The sequence below is a fragment of the Lotus japonicus genome, chromosome 4 (assembly GCF_012489685.1).
Source record: "Lotus japonicus ecotype B-129 chromosome 4, LjGifu_v1.2".
Classification (NCBI taxonomy): domain Eukaryota; kingdom Viridiplantae; phylum Streptophyta; class Magnoliopsida; order Fabales; family Fabaceae; genus Lotus; species Lotus japonicus.
This window is the reverse complement of record NC_080044.1, coordinates 16,340,215-16,353,955: the sequence shown is the minus strand read 5'-3', so window position 1 is coordinate 16,353,955 and position 13,741 is coordinate 16,340,215. Positions and strand designations below refer to the sequence as shown.

General features: G+C 34.3%; 2 protein-coding genes across 2 annotated transcripts; both read right to left on the bottom strand.

Moving 5' to 3' along the window:
• Nucleotides 1–7,003: 7,003 nt before the first annotated feature.
• LOC130710298 (STS14 protein-like) lies at nt 7,004–7,953 on the bottom strand. Its single transcript, XM_057559511.1, has one exon. The coding sequence runs from the start codon at nt 7,819–7,821 to the stop codon at nt 7,309–7,311; it is 513 nt and encodes a 170-aa protein (XP_057415494.1). The 5' UTR covers nt 7,822–7,953; the 3' UTR covers nt 7,004–7,308.
• A 1,412-nt stretch (nt 7,954–9,365) lies between these two features.
• On the bottom strand, nt 9,366–13,480 carry LOC130710297 (uncharacterized). The gene is made up of 7 exons (XM_057559510.1): nt 13,324–13,480; nt 12,053–12,420; nt 11,290–11,517; nt 10,793–11,147; nt 10,583–10,710; nt 10,350–10,485; nt 9,366–9,773 (listed from the first exon to the last, which is right to left on the bottom strand). The coding sequence occupies exons 2-7, from the start codon at nt 12,394–12,396 to the stop codon at nt 9,534–9,536; spliced, it is 1,431 nt and encodes a 476-aa protein (XP_057415493.1). The 5' UTR covers nt 12,397–12,420; nt 13,324–13,480; the 3' UTR covers nt 9,366–9,533.
• Between the last annotated feature and the right edge of the window lie 261 nt (nt 13,481–13,741).

The following is a 13,741-nucleotide window of genomic DNA, read 5'->3' as shown; positions in this document are numbered from 1 at the left end:
GAGCACATGCTCACATAGACGACCTATGAGAATCCGGGTACGAGTCTAAACAAAAAAGCAAGTCTAACTTAACTAGCCTAGTTAAACTTGATGGGAAATAGTTTGAAGGACTGCAGTGGTATATAAGCTTGAGTGTCCTAAGTCCAAACGCTCTAAGGTTTTTTACTGCCCCACACACTAAGCCCAAACACTCAACCTAACCCACAAGTATATTTTGGATCCCCCTTCCAGCCAAATTATTATAGGTAGGGTTGTACGTGGGTTGGGTTGGATGAATTTTTAGCCTAATTAAGATTCGATCCGATTAAAACTGTTTGGTTGGATTGGGTTGGATTTTACGATTTTTCACCTTCGAACTCGAACCAATCCAACCCGATGATATTCGGGTTGGTTTAGATGGATTGATTGAATTGTTATATTAAAATAAGGCTTAAAGGGTCCAAAGGCCCCTGAAATTACAAAGGGAATCAAATTCAGGACCTAGAAAAATTTTGCATCAAATTGGGTCCCTAGAAATTTTTTTTTAATTCAATTAAGGCCAAAGTGTGCCAGAGCTCAATTTTATCCTAGTCAGCTTTTCCACGTGGCTTTTTTATTTTTTTTTAATTAGAAAAATTAATTAAAAATAAAATTTTAATTCCAAGTCAGTTATGTCAGCAGAAAAAAAAAACTTAATAAAATCCTAATCTAAACATAAATCCCTTACCTAATCTTATAGACAATCCAACCCATTCAGCCCCAAATTCAACCCTAAATTCAACTCCATCTTCTAATCTATGTACAACAACCACATAATCCACCACCAAGATTTCACCTTTCCTCTTCAAAACCATTTTCTCTCGAAGGAAAGAGCTTCTACAGAGGCATAGAACCCAAGCTTAACCACCGCTACCACTTCAGATCGAGGAGGAGAGGAAGAGATCTGAAAATGTGGCTCTTTCTCCAGAGATTGGGGGCCGCCATGAGGAGATGGAGGGGAGAGGTTGCAATGATCGATTTGGCCCCAGATTTGTGGATGACTCCAGTTTTGGCGAGCCAGCAGAGGTCGGAGATTGAAGAACGTTGTCGGACGAATTTGGGGCTGATCTGAAGCTTCAAGACCAGAGAGAGGGGATGACAGTGATTTCAATGGTGGTGGTTGATTTGCCCAGATCGGTGGTTTGATGACGACACAATTTGGGGAGAAATAAGAAGTGGTAGGGGCGGCACGATTTGGGGTTCGGGAAGGGGGGATTGGTGGCCTGATTTGGGTTGATTGAGAGGAGTGATGGTGTGATCTAGGTTGATGAAGAGGGTTTTTTTTCATGGGTTTGTGTTTTTTCTTTCTGGGTTGGAGTTTTTCCTATTTTCTTTTCAACAAGAACATGAAGATGATGAAATTTCTGGTAATATTTACTTGGTTGGTGTTTGTTGGGGTTATGGAGTTTTCTTCTACGTATCCTCCTCCTGTCTGGGTTTTGTTCTTGAGATGGAGATTGAAAGAAGAGTGATGAAGATTATGTGTTTAATTTAAATTTAGTTCAGGGATTTATTTAAGTTTAGGTTTATATTAAGATTTAATTAAGGTTTTATTTTTAATTTATGAGTTGGAATTAAAAAATAAAGTTTTATCATTTTTAAATTAAAAAAAAAAAAAGAAATGCCACGTGGAAAAGGTGACTAGGACAAAATTGAGCTGTGACAACATTTGGCCTTAATTGAATTAAAAAAAAAGTTTTAGGGACCCAATTTAATGAAATAATTTTCTAGGTCCTAGATTTGATTCCCTTTGTAATCTCAGGGGCCTTTTGACCCTTTAAGCCTTAAAATAATAATAAATTTGAAATATTGAAAAGAAAAAAAATATTGACAAATTAAAAAAAAGTCCAAAAAATTTGGTAAGTCTATTACAGTACCAAATAGCATAAAAAAAATCTAAAGAATTGTACAAAATAGCATGAAGTAGTATCACATAAATGACAAATAGTCAAATATCATACAATGATGAGAGTGAGGAGCGGCGTTGTTGGAATTGGGGAAGAATGAAGATCGTAACTAAAGATAGAGTAAAGAAAGTGAAAAGTAAAACATGAAATAAAATTAGGGTTTCAAATTTTACGTGTAGGTTAGGAAAAATGATTAAAAATGTATATTAAATAATATATTATTATTAATATATGTTTGGATTTCGGATTGGGTTGGGCAGATTGTTATTAGAACCGTTATATCCGATCGGAAGATGATTGAATCGTAATAAAATCAATCCGATTGACCTATTTGTCCGATACAACCCACATTTTTTCTATTGGGTCAGATTGGATTGGACGGGTTCATTGGATTTACCATGTGCACCCCAATTATAGGTACTTCATTGTCTTCTTTGGTTCACGTGAAAATCAGTTTCACTAGAGTTAACTCGGACCTCTCTTATACATATAAGTACATAATTACGTGAAAATCAGTTTTGGATTCATTTGAGACAAGAATTACTGTGTTCAATGGCGGTATCTACATTGTGTACGCCTCAACGTGCACGTGAACTCCACATATAATGCATCACTGCCACAATGTCACTGCCTTGCAGTTGCAGAAAACCCCACAAAGCACATCTTAAAACAACGGATCATTTTGCTTAAAATGCTTAGTAATGATACTTAACTTATGAACAATGCACACAGTCAATATACACCTTAATTTTTTCTCTATTTCTCTCTTTTTACATATATCATATCAATTCATTCTCTCTTTTCAATTCATTTCTCACTAAATGTCTCTTATATACCAATGCATTATTATGCATTTATGCGGATTCATTTTCTCTTTTCCATTCATTTCTCACTAAATATCTCTTATACTAGTGTTCTTTACCCGTGCGTTGCACGGCGATTACATTTATTTTAAAGATGAATCAGTAGAAATATGTTTTAACTTAGTTTAGACTCTTTTTAGTAAGTAGAACAGATATGAAACTGAACATATGATACAAACAGGTAGATGAATGGGCAACAATAAATATATTAATTTGATGAGGTTGTATAAACCTCACAATGTCAACACTTGAATAGTAATAAGAACAAAATTTTGAAGGAATGCATTACATTGAAATTGAAATAAGATAAACATAACAATGACAACGACATGAACGCTTATTAGAAGTTGTAGTCTATGATTAATGATAAAAACTTCATAACCGATCTTGTTGTCAATCAAGCATATTTGAGGTATAGAACCTACAAAGGTAAAAAATTTATATAAGAGTAATAATAATTAACCAATAAAAATATAAACCGTGTATAATTTGAAAATGATAAACGAACCTTATAAAAGCGCCAATAAACCTTCAAATTAGATGATCAATAAACTGTTTGACATCTTTTTATGCTGTCAAAAATAAAAATAATAACCATATCAGTTTTCATAATAATAAAATTTAATTTGAAATTAATTGTAAGATAAATAAGCACTTACGTGTCAAATATTATCGAAGACTTTTTGATACACCACGTTGTGTGTGGTGTTAGATACAACTCCTTCGTCATAGATGCAACGACACGGGTAAATATACCACAGTCTCACCGATTAAATAGTTGTAGTAGGCATCAAGGTTTAGGACATCGGGTATTCGGACAAAAGAGTTATAGTGTGGAGTTATAATAGGAATCAACCTTTTAGGCCATCATATATATTTGGTTCTATTTGTGGGAAATTCGATTTATTTTTAGTAACAGGCTATGTTAATTGGTTTCAAGGCACGACGTCATTTAATAACATGATGTGGAAGTCAATGAAAATTAGTAATTAAAACATTTGTAGGCATAAATTAGTTCGGAAATGTAAGAAATTTGCAACTAATTGTACATTATTAATGTTGTCAATAATTTGCTATAAATAATGACATTAATTAAATACAACGATAATTGATTAATCAACATTAAAGAGGTGTTGTATTTTGCTCCGTAATTATCTTATTGATAGTAAAAATAATTTGAATAAATATTAAAATAGAAAATGAATTATAACAATAAAAATGCATGTTTTATAATATATTAATTATTCCATTATATAAACTGATTCAAATATTTTTAAATATTCAAATATTTATTATAAAAGGAAATTAATTCAGCCGGTAATGTTATTGATACTTGACTAACTTTAACTTTTGAAATAATCATTAATTAGGTTAATTCAAAAGATTTTTTAAATTTTTTTTTAATATAGCACTTATTGTATATATATATAACATTTAATTTCTTTCATTAATTGACTAAAAATTACTGTAATTAAAAACCTTTAAATAGGTGTATTAAAATCATTTTTTAGGAAAGGAATAAAACATTTATTGAATTTATTAATTGAGTAAAAATTAATGTATTTAAGAATTATTAAATAGGTGTACTAAATAATGTTTTTTCATAAAAGGAAATTAATTTAGCAATTAATGTTTTTGATATTTACCTAACTTTATTTTTTAAAATAATCATTAAATAAGTTAATTCAAAAATCATTCAATAAGTGCACTAATCACTAAAATAAAAAAACGTAAGGGATATAGTATTTGACTAAAATTAATTAACCTGAAATTTAGCATTAATTTTGACTAACGTTAATTTTGCTGATATGTGACTAACTTCAATTTTTGAAATAATCATTAAATAGGTTTAGTCAAAAGGTTTTTTTAAAAAAAAAATTGAATATAGCATTTTAATGGAGGAAAATCTTGGAGATTTAAACCATTAAATAATCATATTTTGATACCAAATATACACATTTGAATAAAAAAATTAGATTTTAGTCAAATATTAATTTAAATATTAAGATTTGGAAATTAATTAGACATAATCAAATCAAAAGTTTATACTACAAATTTAATAATAGGAAATTGTTGATCTTTGTGCATTAGGAAACCAAATCAGAAAATTAAAACCTTTTTGGACGTGATGTTTGTGAATTTGCTGATAATTTGGTACTCTGAAATCTGAAACATAATATAACTTTTTTGTGATCTGGGGGAGCTATGTAGACTTGGTACTCATAATTTAAAGTTATTTGTAAGTTTGAGTCCATCATCGTCCACCTGATACATTCAACGCATATGATATACCAAAAAATTACCTTTCATATTCCTAGAGGCATTCAATGCACATGATATATGACATGAAACTTTTTTTTTCTTAAAATCAATACGTTATGAGTGAACATTACAGGGAGATAAAAAATCGATTTGAAAATTATAAACAATGAAAAATCAAAAATTGACTTCCCCTGTGCATATGTAGTTCCAAACAATGATATGGTAATCATCATCTGCAATTGAAAAGCATTCAACTTGTTAAAAAAAATGGTTAAAATCTTTCATATGATAAAAGGGTGATAAAAGGTCGATTGAAAATTGAACCAAAGAGAACCGTATAAGCTCGGAAGGAATGATTGGATTGCCAAATCATCTAGGTGGGTCTCACAGCCTTCCTCTTTTCTAAAGTATATAGATGGGTCTCCATACAAAACTCATATAAAAATTGGAAGTTTGGAGCCATATAAGCTCGGACTAAGCCACAAACGGTTCACCTTTGCAACAATAGTCCAGTTCTCCTTTGAGGCGACGATGGTGGCGAGATCGTCGATTGCCATTAGAACAAAGTATATTTCAAAGCTAATATTTGATGGGAAGGAATGATGAAGTTGAAGAATACCATGAGGTGGTTTATATAGGAAATTGAGAATTAGGGTTACTGGTAATGCATGTTAAAAAAGGAAAAAAAAAAACCTACAATTGACAGAATTTGAAATCAGCGTGCTTTAAAAGGAATTTTTTTTTCCGCTCAATTTTCGTCATTTAAATTAATTAATATGGACTTTGACAAAAAAAAATTAATTAATATGGACCAAAATTTCAGGGTGCACGTTAATTAATCATCAAAATGAGGAAATTTAGGAAAAAATGAAATACAATTAAAGTCGTGTTAATACAGTAAAATATGATATTAATTAATATGTTGAATCAAACTTAATTTGAAATCAGCATGACCTTTTAGACCATGAATCTCAAAATTGTTTCATGGTGTTAATGATTGTAAATTGACCCGTTATTTTCTCCACAAAATTATCACGCCTGTAATTCTTGACTTCTTTTGTAAGCAAAATAAATACGATTTTAATGCTTGGAATAACACCATTCCAATTTAATATACAATAATGGGCCTCATAAAAAATCTGAAATCAAAATGGGTCTCATAAAAAATCTGAAATCAAAATGGGCTTCCACTATTTTGGTCCAAAACAATAAGAAAGTGACACTTGTCACGCAAAGAGGGAGGTTGATTCTTGGATTGCCAAATCATCTAGGTGGGTCTCACAGCCTTCCTCTTTTCTAAAGTATATAGATAGATACCAATGCATTATTATGCATTTATGCGGATGTAAACAAATCATTTTTCTAAAACGCCTCTCTACAATTAACACATTCATATTTGGATCTTGGAAAGCAACCTTCTACCACATTGAGATCACTGACATCGTTCTATTTCTACCTAAACTATTCCTCTTAAAATAATAAAAATTCAAGATCCGATCCCGTGTGTGTCAGTGTGCGTGTGTGACTCTGTGAGATAGAGAACAAGATCTGTAAATTAAAAATAATATTAGTTTATTAACAATTTGAACCCAAAATCAACCCCATTCATGAGAATATAAGCATCAAATTAATCCATGCAATCTGGTGTCATGCCAGCTCATTCTAGCTTAATCTGACCCAATTCATAATCTCCCATTATGAATTCATGATAATATTGATATAATTTGATACACACATGTCTGTCTCACTCAAATGATCCACTCTAATTCTAAATTACCATTGCATAGGGATATCACAAACTCACCACCATCAAATAAATAAATTATTACATGTTTGGTTATACAGTAAAAAATTACACTGAAAGCAAAATCACAAAAATTACGAGAAATGCTCATATTCTTTCACCGTAATTTTAGTTCATCATGATTTTCCATGTCACATTGCACAAATTGATAGATTAGAGAAACCAGATACATCGTGATTTTACCTTTGATTTGTCGCACTTACATGATCAACTCTAATTATAAATTACCATTACAAGAATATCACAAATTCACCACAACTCAAATGGATAAAGTGCATGTATGGATAATACACCATGAAAAACAACATTCAAGTCAAAATCACTGCAAAGTGCGATAAAAACTAATGAAAAGTTGCTTCTGTTCATTGCGATTTTACTCATCGTGATGATTTTCCACCATGCATCTAAAAATCAAAAAACTGATAGATCAGAAAAACCAGATGTACAAGATTGATCAATAAGGGCTCTCCCCAACATAGTTACCAGGAGGATAATAGAAACAAATGGTCAAGCTAGCTCCTTCCTTATCACACTTGGCTTGAGCACAACCAACCTCAACGGTCTTCCTCCATACGATCTGCGTATAAACGCCGCACCGGTGGTTGGGGACGCACGTGTTATCAGTGTGATTATAGAACTGCTTCTGACTCACCCACTCCTCAACCACCATACGCGGCGTCACCGCCGCGCCCAAAGCCCGGAGCTGGTTGGCGCCGTACTTTCCGGCGGTGAGGTTGGCGAACTGGCACCCTGTTTTGTCCCTCTGGTAGCGGGCGAGCCTGCTGGTAGTGCTGGCAAGCTGCGGGCTCCACCTTAGGGGCTGAACACCCACGGATCCTCTTGCCTCGTTGTGTGCGTCCAGGAAGTCGTTTGCGGCGGAGGGGAGCGGAGACGGCGGTGGTGCGGCTGACACGTGGAAGATGGCTAGAGCTGCCAGGAAAAACGAGTGGCAGTAAAGGTTTTTCATTTTTATATGGGGTACTTGTCTTTTGTGTGTGCAACTGCAGAGTATGATAAAGATGAGAGGTGTCCTTAGATGGGAAAATATTTATAGGACGAGCGTCACTCTCTCAAATAATATTTTTGCAAAGTTTTCTCTTATGTCATTGAAATTTATATGGGTTTTATATATTGACTTTACTTTAGAAAAATGTGCGCTCGATTCCCGCTGTCAATGTAGAGACAGTGTTCGTAAGAAATATATCAATAAGCGACTTGTGACCCTAGAAGCATGCTCTCGCTCGTGTATCTGAAAATCATTCAAGTATAATTACTTACATAATATTGATGAGAGTTACGATTCATACACATCTTCACTATGTTTTTCACTTTATTTTTTTATATATTTATCTCTTCTTTATTAATCAAATCATCTATCACATATATATTTTTCCTCTCATTTCTTCATATCTCTCTTCTTCCACCTCTGCACACTTAACACACTTAAAAATGAGGTGTGATGATAAAATTATTCTATTGATGAGCTCTAAAAGTGAAGAGGGGACTAGGGTGGGGTGTATGGCACTGATAAATAAATTGATGAGTTAATAGTCAGCGCGTGGGTTCCCGAGCTAACTCGTGCCATGTGTGCTGCTTGTAGACTGTAGTGAGGTGGGTGGGAAGGAACTCGCGGATTTGTCTTTAGATGTGCATTAATTATACATTTATAACTTATTTGGATATCGTGCATTTGTGCTAGAAGTGAATTTTGTTAGTACTCCCTCCGTCCCTAATTATAAGCTAAAGTTGTAAAAATCACGCTTATTAAGAAAGTCTTAATTAATGCATTGGTTTTCAAAAAAAAGGTACAACTTTCCATGTCTACCCCTATTTAAGATAGCATTTTTTAATCATTATACTACTAATAGTGCTCCATTAACAATAAATGCAAGGATAAATATGGAAAGAAATATTAGCTTTTACAACTTTAGCTTATATTTAGTGACAAAACAAAAGTCTCAACTTTAGCTTATAATTAGGGACGGAGGGAGTATTTTGCAATGGGGATCCTCTGCATACTTCACAAGTTGACATGATATGTTAAAATTATGTATCTACCAAACTCTCTTTACATAAGTGAACAGTTAATTTGGTCTGATATAGCGTCGATCATGGACGCTACTCTATCTGCATTTGAATGGTCTGGTTGAAGGGGTGAAGATGGTAAAAGAGGGATGAAGGGGAAGATGATTTGAGAGGGATTTGTAAGAGGTGGATTCGAGATGAGGGTTGGTGTTTGTGAGTTTTTCAGTTTCATGAGGATGAACACTCCTGACCCTACTAGAACATTAATGAGCACCCAAAAATACTACCCACTTATTTTTTGTAACTTATGAACCCAAAAGCTTTAAGGTTTACAAACCCAAGAAGCTTATATAACTTTTTTTGGCAACTTCAAAATAACTTATTTGGGGTTCATAAGTTACTTGTGTTGCACCGCGTAATACCTAAGAAGTCGCCAAAATCTTTGTAGTCCGACTTAATTAGAATTAAAATATAAACACAAGTATATTTTGAGGAAAATCCAAAAAAGCTTATGATATCTTCAAACATCCTCAGCTGATTAAAGCATGAAAACAAAATACTAAGTTAAATTATCTAAAGTATAACAATCTCTCGATACAAAGGTGGTGGAGAGCTCATTAGTGTCACATGAAAACAGTAATTCCTAAGCGGAACTTAGAAACCAAAGAAGCCAAGCTCGCTGGCTCTCTCCTTCTCAAATGTCTCAAAGTACTGGTAGATGATTGTCACCGCAAGCAATATCCCTGTCCCTGAACCAATAGCTCCCATAAAATCTGCCAACACTGTCAGAGCACCAATACAAATGCCTCCAAATGCTGCAGCGGTGGGAATATATCGGTTAAGTTCTTTCTGCAAGTTCGACTCACGGTGTCCAGGCATTACCATTTGTTGCTCCTGCAAATTCAAAAGACATGTAATTAATAAGTACTGCACACTCAAAAGAACTATAATTCAAAGATGAATTTCCATGCAATAGAACAGTATTTCCAGCAACAAACTCAGTTTCAGAATCCAAGTTGCCCAAACCATTGACCCCAGTCCTGAACTAATATTCTAAACTAATCAATTCATATGCTTCCAAATTTGGTGCCAAAGCATATCACATCCATGATATTGTACCAGTTCATCCCAATATCTATGAACTGCTAAAAGTTCAATGATAGTTTATAAGAATAAACTGCCTCCAATGGATCAGCCAGCGGCCCCAAAAGTATACTAGTGTTTCATAGTCAATTAGAAACTTAACCTTGTTTAAAACAGTAAACAAAGTATTACTGGCTTCTAAGGATAGCTAAAATCAAGCCTGGCTAACATTTTACTTTATTAAGAATTGAATCATTTCAATTCACTCAATTGGGAAATGAGCTCCAATTGCTCAAACTTTTAAATCCCCTGGTTATCAAGCAGGTGCACTTGTTATAAATAGTGAAAAATGAAGCAGAGTATGCCAAAAAAATCTGGTAAGTATACCTTCAGCTGCTTGGCAACATCTCTAGCAGATGAACCAGAGACTTCAATCCAAGTTTTAGAGAACAAAGCACAGGCTGAAAGCATAAACACCAGATAGAACAACGCATGGAAAGGATTGGCGGCCATATCAGCTAAGCTGCAAAATTTAGAGTTGTCGAATTAGAAAAAAGACTATATAATTGGTCAAAGCTTTATACCATATTAGAATACCACATTGGAAGAGCTTCTCTTACCTTGATGGTGCAGTGATATAGTATGCAATTCCACCAACAGGGATAGAATGACCACCTCCATATTCAGAATCCTTCCACTTTCCCAATAGATTGACAAAGAAGTTTCCACTGTACTTACGGTGGAGCAGCTGAACAATACACGTAATTTTAGATTGTTGAAACAGAAAACCCAAACACACCAAGTTCAAGCTATCATAAAACTATTATTACCTGGGAGATGAAGTAGAGATTAGAAACAAGGGCAGACTGAAGAATAATGGGCATGTTGGAGGTATAGAACAGTTTAATTGGATATGAACCCTGCTGCCCACGGGCATTCTTTGACCTTACAGGCAGGACCACACGGAAACCTTGGAAGTATATCACAATCAGGAAGATCAAGACAGTTGCAAGAAGATTTGTCACATTGGGAAGATTCTGCCGGTAAAATGCCTCGCGAAGCGCACGAACCTTGTCTGATCTAGTAATCAACAAATGGAACAGAGCAATAACAGCCCCCTCAAATTCAGCTCCACGTCCACTATTAATGGTGGTGGGACTAAATGCCTTCCATATAATGTTTTCACTGCAAAATAACATGAAAAATCCTTCTAAGTTTTTGACAAAAGGTTCAGATAACCTGGTTCGTAGTTGCTTTGACAATATAAGAGCACAAATGTCATAGACTAAATCTGGAAGTATCTCATTAGCAAAGAGTAAAAGCCTACCAGATATTGGTAGCTATGAATAGGGAAATTCCAGAGCCTAGACCATATCCCTTTTGAAGGAGCTCATCCAAACATATCACAATTATACCAGCAAAACACAGCTGGAGGATGATAAGAATGGCATTTCCTACTCCAAGTTGGCCCACACTACCATACATTCCCGAAAGAACATAGGCAACAGCCTCTCCAACAGCTATCAATATACCAAGAAGCTTCTGTGCTCCATTCCTGCAAAAGAAAAAGAAATTATCTCAATATACATTATATAACAAAATATGGAGCCCTAAAGCACTGCAAACCACAAAAAGAAATGTTGACAACTGTAAGATACGACATGGCGCATGCTAAATAAATTCTATTTTATACACCTTTAAATGGAGGAATGTATGTCACATGGACAACCACTACTAGCAGAAACGAGAAAAATTGGAAAGTAGAATCTGGAAAATGTAATTCTAATTTCACCTCAGTGAAGTGAGTTTGTAAGTTTATTTATACACTAAAAAAAACTAACAAGAACCTAATTAACTCAGATTCATTACTGATTCAATTGAGCATGCTCAGCTGTCATGTCTCAGCGGCAACAGATTACGGTATCTAACTCAGATAGATGCAACAGCAATAAATCATACAGTACAATCTGAACACATAGGATATGCTCCAAAAATAACCACATGTAAAACCAGCTGAAATTATTGACATGGGATGACACCATATATGATCTCTTTGAACGCATATAAGATGTACAAATAGAGACACTTACAATAGGGCACGATCCTCTCGTACATTGTTGTCAACTTCAATGATCTTTGATCCAGCTAAAAGCTGCATCACAAGTCCAGAAGTCACAATGGGAGTGATCCCGAGCTCCATGACAGTTCCACGGTTGGAAGCAAGGATGACACGCATCCAATAGAATGGATCCGCACCAGTTGTTGAGTGTATCCCATACAGAGGGAGCTGACTGCAGACCAGGAAAATGAAAAGAGAGATCACAGTATATATGACCTTCTCTCTGAATGGAACTTTCCTGTCAGCTGTCTGAACTTCAGGAAGAAACGAGAGAAACGGTCTAACCAAGTGAAGCACCCTAAATCCACCTCCCATCTTGTCAAACTATGCCAATTCAGCCTGCACCAGACATTAACATTCACACATAAGAAGATTACCAAAAAAAGGGAAATGAAGGCCCAATTAACACACCACGGAAGATTTTTCCGCCTTAACAAAAAGCAACAACAGATCATCATGTCGAAGAAGACCAAAAGTTGTTTGAACAAAACATGCAATCCAACATTTGCAAAGCTTAGATAACAGGTAAATTCATCAACAACTATTGTCAAACCTTACAATCAAATTCACATTATATACAAATCTGACAATAAAATAGCTCAAGTTATGAACATGCAAGCAAAATCGATCGGCAAACCTAAGCATATCCTTCTCTAACGCTTTGTTTTGTTAGCAACACAAGAACAACAACACAAAATAGGATTACAGAATCACCCAGAACAAAAAAATTACATGATTTGAAATCAAATTCATAGATCTGTTCTCGCATCAAACAGATCAGATTCATGCACAGCTAAAAATCAAAGATTTTTTATTCCTCGATAAAAAAAAACTAACATCGATGAATTCTAGGTTAAATCAAATGCAGTTGAGCATCCATGCAAAACAAAAATTAAACTTCTCCATTGAATTTTGTATTCCAGAAAACAAAAATCGGCAATTAATCACCTAATAATCATGCAAATGACAAAAATGAATGGATCAACAGCAAATCATGAGCAGAAAAATTAACAACAAAGAGGATCTGGCAATGAATCATTGAATCAACGAATCGCATATGGCGAAAGGTGGATGAAAACTTACGATTACAGATCCGAAGAGAAATTAAGATTGAAAAACGAAAATCGAAGAAGAAAAAAGGAAATTGAAAGAGATCTGAAAGACAAGAATGGAATGAGGGGAATCGAAGAAGATGAATATGCAGATCTGAGTGGGAATCGGAGAACGGGAAGGAGAAGTTACCGTGTGTTAGGTTATTGTAGATCTAGCATTCGGGGAAAGAGAGTGCGAAGGGTGCGTTTGTTTGTGATGGACGGGAACGTATATAGAGAGTTAGAGAGGGTCAGGATTGGATCAAATCAGGTCTAATACTAATCACCCATTCCAAAACTTGGACTAAAATGTGATTCAGAAGTCAACTAAGGACGACGTGTTATTAATTATCCAAATATTTTTCAAAAAATAATTTCGAAATAACTAACAAATACTATTATTACGGTATTTTTATTAATTAAATTCATAAGATGTTTTAATGAAATTAATTTGATTGATAAAAAAAATTAACATATTGATATTAAATATTGAATTTAACGTAACGTTGAGTGTGTGGAAAAAACTCTCAGGTTCGATCCCGCACAATACACTCTCGATGAGAGATGAT

What these genes read in the sequence shown, in the direction of transcription:
- LOC130710298 (XM_057559511.1), bottom strand. Translation starts at nt 7,821, where the DNA reads ATGAAAAACCTTTACTGCCACTCGTTTTTCCTGGCAGCTCTAGCCATC.
- LOC130710297 (XM_057559510.1), bottom strand. Translation starts at nt 12,396, where the DNA reads ATGGGAGGTGGATTTAGGGTGCTTCACTTGGTTAGACCGTTTCTCTCG. An exon ending in TATATCACTGCACCATCAAG is followed by an intron (nt 10,486 to 10,582) that starts GTAAGAGAAGCT and finishes TAAATTTTGCAG; the next exon opens with CTTAGCTGATATGGCCGCCA. An exon ending in ATGTTGCCAAGCAGCTGAAG is followed by an intron (nt 9,774 to 10,349) that starts GTATACTTACCA and finishes TTGAATTTGCAG; the next exon opens with GAGCAACAAATGGTAATGCC.